Raw genomic sequence first — 10,079 nt, forward strand, 5'->3', positions numbered from 1 at the left:
AGTGCAGATCTGGGACCTGCATATATTTTTTCTAGGCCATACCATCTTTACTATATTTGGTTCAGTAAAAGAATGATTCTTCCATGCCCTTTGAAATAATGTTTATATTTTTTTGTGGGTTTCAAGTCCCCATCCAGAAGAGATTTCATCATCCTCTCAGAGCCAGCTTCTACCGTGTGGGGTCCTGGGAAGCAGTATAGAGAAGACAAATAGCACTGTCTGCACTAGGCAAAGTGGTGGAAAGGAGAACTATGGTGGAAAGGAGAACTATGTTTTAACCACATCAGAGCTGCCATATAGTCATTATGTTACTAGTGGAAGATCTGAAATCAGCCTTTTCTTATTTTTTACCTTATTTTTAACAGAATGCAAGAGTAGCCAAACAAGAACAAGTAATTGGCTTTTCTGCATACGTGTTTTACCTGGTCAATAGTAGCAAATTCGATTCTCTAAAAGAGTATGAAAATCTTCATCTTTTAATTTGTATGCAAACTACTGTTGGTGTACTTACAGCTGCATACATCGTTTTCACAAATCACCATGAATCTACTTCAGTCAAATTTATACCATTTTGTGCATATTCCTTTTTTCCCCCACCACTATCAAGTGCCACTTTTAGTAAATGAACCCCCTCCTGGGTCATTTCCACAATCTGGAGCAGAACTGTGTTATCTTTCTGCCTCATTGACTTACTATCTCATTTTCAGTCTCTGAAGAAAAGCTATCTTTTTTCCTTACCTTGCTTATACTACTTTTATGTACCATGAGAGCAAGTTTAGTCTCAATCCATGCCATTTAGTTATAAAAAAACAGGCACTAATTTAATGATCCATAATATTTCATAAAAACTTCCTCAGAAATCAAAGTAATAGCATGTAGAAAAGATTTCCGAAATGAAAGAGGCAAGTAAATCAGGAGTGCCTTAAAGTGCAAAGAAGTCAGTCATCTGAAAATTAATCCAAACATAATAAAGCCAACACCACAATAAAGTATTCTATTTAATGGATTATTATTGTTGTTAGTTTTATTTAAGTTCCAAGAGAATGCTACATTATTCCATGTCCTTTGCCATGTGATTATGTTCCTGGTTTTTATACTAAACATAATCAAGCCTCTGGAAAATGAATGAAGTTGCATAAAGGCCAATGAATATTGGCTCCACAAGGAAGGAATTGAAAGCCAAATAAACTAGAGAGTTTAAATGAGTGGAAATCAATATCTCATCCCCCTCCTGCTGTTCCCTAATGGTGAACATTTTTGAGTACAAGCAGTTTCAGGTATGGACTGATTAAAGTTTGTGGATACAGGGAAGAAAAAAAATGCTTTCTGGAATACCTTCTAAAAGATGTGGGACCTGGAGAGCCTGGTGAAAGCCATATGCTGTGATGTTCATCAGAAGTTCTGTGCAGAATTAGTTCTCCACTTCATGTTCTCAAAGCAGGCATGAATATTTCTTCTTCTTCATGATTGAAATAAAATACTACAGAAACAAACAAAAGGAACTAAAAATTTAAACTACAGAGTGCTGCTCGGCAGCGGTAATTGTCTCCAGTGATGGATGCGAAGCACGTGCATTTTGCAGCTGAACAATAAACCCCCAAAAGAAACTATTGCATAAGCTTTTTCTCTGTTCTTAAAAATGTGTTCTCAATTTTCATATTGCTGATATAAATCTCTTGGGTCAAATTTCATGTCTTGTCATGTTTTCACAGTAGTCTTTTACGTAGACCCAAGCATTTCAGCTCTGCCTACTTCAAACAGTTACATTAGACTTAACATAAATTGCTTCCTTAAGAAGAGCGAAACACATCAGTGTATACAAGGGTTTTTCTCTGTATAATTAAGGGTAGTGGCTTCCTTCCTACAATTTAGAGCAGTGAGGAACAATTGGAAAATTGCCAGAATCAGGCCCATCTTTAGCAAGGATTTAGTATCCACATCCTGTTTCATCCCACAGTGTGGTTGTCCTTCATAAACAGAGCATCTGGCACATGTGTTAAAAATGCCTCTTGAAAAGGCTTGGACTATCATTTTCTTCAGTCTGGTTGAGTCTTTTCCTTGTGAAACTGAACCAATACAAAACACACAGAGATCTTTGTAGTGTATAAAAGGTCATATGCTTACGTTGTATGCCTTCACAAGACCTGTGGTACTCTCCTTCCTCCCATCCATACTCCATATTACAATCTAAGATGCCTTCCTCTGTAAGTGTGAGGGGCAAAGGAAAGTATGGAAGAGTCACTGACTACCTACTGTCCACAAAGGGTTTGTACTTAGCAGGATTGGGCTCATGAGGTTTAGGTGAGTGAGAAATAACAGCTTAAGCCTTTTTTCCTTTTATTCATAACCTAAAACTTGGGAGGTTTCTCCATTCAGGAATCCCTTAATATGTTTAATAATATGTGTCGTGATTGTAGTGATCTCTAAGTAGTAAGTCTTACCGGACACACTTTGTTGACCTGGTTTCAGACAGCTCCTCCAGCCTGGGCAAACACAGACTAGCAGCTCTGCTCCCTTTACTTCACTGCAAAGGTCTGATGTGCCATATGGGTTTGAGATGGATAACATTTTTACTATGTCAAAACCATTTTGACAATGCTATTGATGCTTCTACAGTCTGTCAGAAATACAGTTGTGAGAAGGTCCTCTAATTAGTGCAGAAACATATGTTCTAATTCTGCAGATGTGTTGCAAAGATGGGTTTTGTTTCCCTTAGGCATTTTGGCGGTGGACTGAAAGTGAGCAATTTGACAGGTTTGATGCAGGTTTGATTGAGAGGGATATTGTTTTCCACATGACCAGTTTCATTAGCAGACACGTTAAAAACAGTCTGGAGTTACTGGCCCTAGAGAAAAAAAAAAAAATTAATTACCTAATGTATTTGTTTTGGTAATGAGGAATGTTATTCCTTCCTTCAATGTGGCTTTTTCCATCCAGTTAATGGGAGGAGAGCGATGCAGGGCTTGGCTTTATGTGTATGTTTGTGTTGGAGGAGCCCTCGGTCCTCCTCGGGAGGAGCATCTTGTAACACAGCACTGTGCTATCAGACGTTCCTTCCATCCTTGTCCCTTGCATTTGCTTAGTCTCGTGGTTTATTTACTCCATGCTCCCTGAGATAACAGAAAAGAAAAAGAGCAATCAGATTTCCTGCTTTGTGCTGCTTATAAATTATGGGATAAATGCCTGATTTCTGTGTATATGTAATTTTGTGTGTGTGTACATATATAAGTATAAAGGATGCAATTAGTCTGTTGGATAGCAATTTCTATTTATTCTAATTACTTTGATGCAGTGGAAGGTGCTGTTCAAAATAGTTTGCTGCAGGAACTTTTATCTCAAACTAAGAATGTGCCACATGGTAAAGAACCGTTCTTTTGAAATTACATTTAAAAACAGGTCATCTTCAAAAGCCTAGAGAAAACAGAGCATCCTGTGTTTTTATCCAGCTTTCAAATTGCTTCCAGAATATGGAGCAGAAGATGGTAGTTTTTAGAGAGATGCCTAAAAACGAGTGTCACACTTTCTATCTTCTCACTGTCTAAAGGAGCTCAGCAGAAACAGCAGTTTAACCTCAGCTGTTCAACACCATTTTCTCTTTTCTTCTCATTGTCTGCCCATTGTAATAATCTGTGTTTAAGAAAAGACTTTGACAGCCATGATCTGCTGTCATGCTGATCAAGCTGTCAAGTTGCTTCTTTCAGTGTAGGAAGTGGAGCTCACAACCTGCAACTCCCTAATCAGAAGTGTTTGCTTGGTGCCTAGGAAAGGATGTCCTTATGTGCCCAGGCAGATTGCAGTTGAATGCAGCTACAGCAAAGGGTATGGCTCTTGAGAAATGTTTAAACCATAAATTCTGTTGCAAAGGTAGAAGTCCCTGATTATTCCCTTTTATTATACAAAGTCTAATTTAAGTTAATCTAGTTAAGAACTCTTTATTAATACTAAGTCTTAAGGCTCCCGGTCTCAGCCGTGGTGCTAATTCTTCTTTAGAGCTGACAGAGCCATTTAGTAATGTGGTTTTGGTTTTTCTAAATTCAAATCAGAATGAATGAATTAAATCCTGTCTGCAATTAGAGTTTTGTCCAGTTCATCAGTTCCCAATATCCCAGAGTCAAGCTTTACACTCTGCCTCCTTCAGTGTTGCCTGTTTAACTTGACCAAGCACCCCTTCGTCTTATTTGCCATTATCGATGCCTGTTTTCCTCCTTGCTCCTTACCCCTTGGTCCTGGCCTCCTGGTTCTTTACTCTCTGCTCCCTTTCCATTCCCTGTCTCCTGGATTTCTCCTGCTGCTTTCTCCTCAACCCTGATGGAGTATGAGGGTGCCATTGAACGCTATTACCCTTCAGTGTAAGCCCACCTCACAAGGGAGATGTGATGATGATTGTGACGCAGCTTAATGTTTATGAAGACACCTGGAACCAGGAATGAATGGGCCTTTTTATTGCTTGAATTCTTAAAAATAGTTTTTCTGTGTTTTTGTATTTTTTTTAAGTATTGTTCATTGTCTGTCAATCAGAAATTGATGCTTAATTATTACATTGGTATGAACATTGTGATAAGGCAGTTGCATAAAACTGAGAATAAGGAGTTGATAACTGTAAGTTGTGAACACAAAATTAAGGAAGGGTGGGATTGGTACTGGTTTGTGATTCTGGTATGACTGAGCTCTGCTGGAGCTCTGCTCTGATGCCAGCATAAGTGCACTACAAAGGAACGCCATGACAAGACTTTTCTTCTTGCCCAATATAGGAAAATGCCAGGCAGAAATGTCTATGCCCAGATGCACAATGAAAAAGAGCAGGAGATGACAAGCCCTGTTAACCATAGCGAGGACACCCAGAACATCATCCAGGGTGAGGAGTTTATTGATGATGATCTGGACTCTCAAACACTAGGTAACGCAAGAGGTAACTTCATTTTCAGTTTATAAATTTTCATAAGTAACTGATTTTTAATGGGTGTTTGTTTTAGTTTTAGCTTTTTTTCATTTTCTGCTCAGGCTCAGGAAGAAGCAGATAGTACACTGCTAACAAAGGATTATTTGAGTTATCTTCTTTTGGCTTGCTTGTGGTACAGGCTAATGTATGGATGACATGCTATATAGAGCGTGAGTACAGAGATAGTACAGTTTATTGTCAGGAGACTTATTAGACAGTTTTACAGAGAAATTGTATTTGGTAGAACAGGATATAATAGGTATTTGAATTAACTCAATAATCCCCTGCATTAGTGGAAAATAGAGTTTAGGCCAGAAGGATTTGTAGAGCCAATGTTTCCATGATTCCAAATGGATTGTATCTAGATCTATTGCTATGCTTGCTGTCATATTCCAGAGGCATTTAAAGTTTGCATTATTAGAAACATTGAATTTATTCCCATATAAAAAGTATCATAAGCCTTCCTTATTTTAGTTAGTAACTTTCTAGTATTCGTGGTGTGGTCATAAGGAACCCATAAGGAAGACTTTCTGTGAATATCTTTCAGTGCAAATGATTTCACTGCCAGGTGGAAGTGTATATCCTGGCACCCTGTGGTTATTTTTAATGTAACACAGAGTGGTGATCTATAAAGTTCATTTCTTGTAAAATTTACCGTTGTGTTCAGACTGCTTTCAGGTGCAGGGTGAAAAGTGTAGGACAATGAAAGAGGTCTCCAGTTCCATTTCTACACATTTTGTGAAAATAAAACATATAACCCAAAGCCTTTGGGATTTGTAGCAATAGATTCATGATGTAGCAGGCAACTGTAATGTCTTCATGAACCCAAAGAAGAAGATGTGGTTTAGCTGCACCAGAGGGTAGCCTGGGGAAAGTCAGGAGAGAAATCTCTTTATCTTAGGTTTCACTTTTATCGTTTGTTGTCAATGCCTTTATTTTCATTTGCTGAACTGTTGTGCTGCTTCTAGGTTCTTGGAGGTGTTAGCTTTGAGCACAAGGGGAGAATCCAGCCTTCTGCTTTGCTTTGTGTATTTCTGTCTTTTCTTTGACAACCTTTGTGTATGAGTATCACTGTGTTTTCATTGAGGTTTTGCAAGACAACCTTGATTGCACTCCTGACTCTACTCGAGTTAGTTCCAAAAACAACCCTTGGGGGGGGGTGGGGGAAAGGTCTATGTTAAAATTGTTTGATCAACTCATCTGCAGGATGTGTTCTTTGGTTCCTTTAGAGGAGAAAGCTGAATGCTAACAGAGTCTTTGCAGACGTGACTGTTAAGGTGGAGAATTCAAACACCTCTAGTAATGTACAAAAGCATAACTTCATGCTAGAAAATGCCTTATGGCCTATTTACATAAGGCAGCTTGGGAAGCTGGAATAAAGAAATGCTACCCTGATCGGTAGCACATTCAGAAACAATCTCTACTTGCTCTGCCCTTCTTATTCAGAGGAAAAAAACCCCAAAACTCAAACACCTATGTGGGCAGAACATTAAAGAGTGCAAGATCATGGTGTTTTGATGTGAAACTTAAGACATCTAGCAAATGTAGATCTCGGTGATTTGTGCTTCTGCCAGGTTGTCAACACCAGCAGCATTTTCAGCAGAGCATAAAGACTTCATTTCTGTGGATCATAATCATCCGTATTCGTCAGCTATTGTACAGCTTTTAGACACAAGACTTTAACACATAAAACTATATTACTGCACGCTGTACTGTTTTGTTGCTTGCAATACTTTCCACTAGCTCCGGTATCACTCAGTACTGCCAAGAAAATATTCCTGTTAATGTTACTCCTCTGTTTTATCTGGCTGGAGTATGAAATATGTTATGATCCCTGCTTTATATTAAATTCTGGTTTACGACATTATTTGCAGAAGATTCCTGTGCTATGGAGATCCCTTCTAGATCTGGTGAGCCTTCTCCCTCCCTGTTGGGAGGTGCCAGTAGCAGCCTCCTCTCCGTGCACAGGAGGGAGTTACAGGCCGGGGTTTCTGTTTGTTCTCTCTCTTCTCATAACTTTTGAATTTCCACAGTACAGTATTTCCAGACTCACCCATCCACTTTTTTTGTTTTCTATATATTTTATGTTGCCTACTTTATCGCAACCCCCACCTTGGGACTCCTCAACACCATTACCTTGCAGTGACTCCTTCTGCGAGAAGTGGCAACTTGAACAGCTACAGAGTTCCCCTATTGCTGATGCCGGTCAGTGTCCAGTCCCAGGTCAGTGGCATGTCGAATGGACGCCTCAGGTTCCATTCTCCTCCCTCACCTGCACCCCTCGAGACAACTACACCTTTTTAAGCCACACAGAGAACCAACTTATGCTGTCACTGGGATAGAAACCCTAGGAATTCTCCACAAATCCACCACCATGAGCAAAAGCTTTGCGTGAAAGTATGCTGTAGGTACACGGAGCTGTTGCACCAACCTTCCTGTTGTTTGATAAAGCCACTCTTTATGCGATTGAGTTGTCCCTGCAATAAAAGGAGAATTTATGGTGAGGTGCCTGAACTGCACTAATGTTGGCCTTTTGTTTCTGTATTTTCATAGGCAATCACTCAGGCGTGGTTTTGAGCATCAACTCCAGAGAGATGCACAGTTACCTGGTTAGCTGATATTTACAGCTGAACACAGAAAACGAAAGACTCTTCTCTGTATCATTTTATTTTTCCCTGGTGATGTCACAAAATTACAAATATGGCTGTAAATGCTGGTGGAGAGGAGGTTCCTTATTGGTCCCGTGGAAAAAAGTGTCCATCATCAGTTACCGAGGGAGAAGGATAGTATGTCATGTGTTCACTCTCTGGTATGGGAACTCGTTACAATTGAAACTCAAACTACGGTAGCAAATTTGTAGCCCTAGGCACCTTCAATGCCAGCTTCCTTTCTTTTCTGTGTATGCTCTAGTTCTTTATGTTTATTTTTAGAAGGGTTGACTGTAACTTTTTAATTATATTTTTAATTGAGGTATTCAGCAGAAGGCTGGGACTCTTCAGCCTGAAAAGGTGATTTTTACACAAGTGACTAGACCAGAACAGATGGTTGGATGATCACCATGACAAGTTTCCAGGAGGCCAAGTGTTTCTGTGCTGGGAGAGAACTAAGCAAGGAGACAAACACACTCCTAGTCAATACAAGCTCTTAACTTAAACACGTGTGAGACAATCTAATGAATTTAGGCTTAGGCTCTTCTGTGGATTAAAGGAAGTAAAGTGTTAATTAAGATTATCTCATAATATAGGATAATGCTCTTGTAAGTGTAGCAGTCCTGACAAACCATCAGCACCAGTATCTTCCCTAATCCCACTCATGTGAAAGACAAAAACACCAGCTTGATGCTATTTCCAGACCAGGTGCCTTCACTTGTGGACAGTCATTTCAGTTGCTCTCTAGTCTCCTGAGCGAGCATCCCTAGGACGATGGCAGCTGCCAGATGAGTTATCCTGTCAAACCCTGTGCTGGTGGCCTGTCTGTTTTTAAATTTTCAGAGAGTGTAAATACCTCTTTTTTGATCGCTTTCTTTGTATGGTTATTTTTTTAAAAGTTCCTATTAGGGTGGAGGCGCTGGGTAGGTCCGAGCTCTCCTCCGGCAGGGCTGGGTAGTGCAGTGCCATCCCCACATCCCTCTTTGGGATTTTCCCTGGCTGTTTGCCCTTGTAGGCAGGCATGGGCAAACTCTGACCTGACCTCTTCCGTTGGGTTGGTGTGATGATCCAGAGGGCCATGAGAAGCACGGGCTGTGATTCAGGGGTTCACATTTCCTTTCCATCCCCACATGGTGTCCCTTTGTCCCTACCACTGCCAGCCCCTATTGCTGCTGGGAGGATGGTGGGGCTTCCAAAGGAGCCCCTAGCAGAAAGGCTTGTGAGACAGGTCAGAGCTTCCTAATCACAATTTTGTCAGTCGGGTCAGAGTTTCCTAATCTCACCCTCTGCATCCCCAGGGAGCAGCAGTGGGGTGAATCCACAGCTTCTTGCTAGTCTTTTCCCTCCAGTGTATGGAGCCATGCAGGAAATGGACTGTGGTGTGATGAGTTTTAACATCTGGCATCGTGTCTCACAGCTGCCTGGAATTAGGATGCTTCTCTCAGAAACCTATATAATCTCCTCACTTTTGCCTTCAATAGAGAATAAATAGCTCTTTACTCACTGAATGTCATACTGATGCTAGTGGCAAGCTCACACACTACCTTGCTTAAGGAGGATACAGATAACTAACTACATCCTTCTCAATTAACAAACAGAAAATAATGTCTTAAAATTAAGGTATGCATTGGAGTCATTCTTCCATGTAGCTGTGTATAGCCTAGAGCATATTATCATCAAATGCAACAGACGGGGATGTGATAATTCAGTGTAGTACTGTAGGCTCTCACAAACCCCACAGGATGTATGGGAAAGCACAAGAAAATCTAGATTATAAACTTACTGTAAGGAACTATCTGGAAAAGTCTAAGTGAACATTCTGAAAAGCACTTGCAAACTGCTCAGGAAAATAATTTCAAAAATTGTTCTAAAATTTCTGCCTATGTAGCTGTAGAGTGCCATGCAATCTGATTCACAGAGAAGCACTGCGCTAGCTGACTGTTGTATGCCAGACTGTGTAGAAATCCAAGGTGTTACATGTATCTGAGTCCGGGTTTCTTGAAGAGAAGTGCAAATACAAAATGTGCTGTGTGTTGGAAACTCTCAGGTTCATTGCACCAGAGGCTTTTCGGTTCTCACCAACTCTATGCTTTTTCTAGTCAAAATGAGCTGGACCAGAGAATAAAATTAGTATTGCAAACTCTTACTTGCTCCTGTGAAATAAATTTGAAGTGGGTTATCTGCACAGGGCAAGTAGCAGATTAGCCTCATGGACATGGGATAGGGTCGAATTTCTAGCTTGGGGTTGTTCTCCCACAGTTCGTCTGATTGGCAAAGGACACTGTTGGAACTAGCTCACACATCTATTTTATGATTTACCAGCTACTTTTATACATTTAATACAGGGTGATTTGTGTCTCTGGTAACAGGAGTCTTTTGGAACGACGTAGACTATTTAACCGCTTGATACTCTAATTAAGACTCCGCACAATATAGTGCCTGTAATAATGTTTTTTTGATGCTTATTAATTTGATTCATGCAGAACTCCTGT

General features: G+C 40.2%; 1 protein-coding gene across 1 annotated transcript in view; it reads left to right on the top strand.

The window, feature by feature from the left end:
* Positions 1–7,516, top strand: part of LOC104513535 (VPS10 domain-containing receptor SorCS2-like) — a 76,224-nt gene extending 68,708 nt beyond the window's left edge. The window contains exons 20-22 of the mRNA XM_010156933.1: positions 4,752–4,909; positions 7,083–7,162; positions 7,493–7,516. Of these exons, the coding sequence (XP_010155235.1) occupies positions 4,752–4,909; positions 7,083–7,162; positions 7,493–7,516 (262 nt within the window). The remainder of the gene's footprint in view (positions 1–4,751; positions 4,910–7,082; positions 7,163–7,492) is intronic.
* Positions 7,517–10,079: the final 2,563 nt, after the last annotated feature.

The sequence above is a fragment of the Eurypyga helias genome, unplaced genomic scaffold (genome assembly GCF_000690775.1).
Source record: "Eurypyga helias isolate BGI_N326 unplaced genomic scaffold, ASM69077v1 scaffold1288, whole genome shotgun sequence".
NCBI lineage: Eukaryota > Metazoa > Chordata > Aves > Eurypygiformes > Eurypygidae > Eurypyga > Eurypyga helias.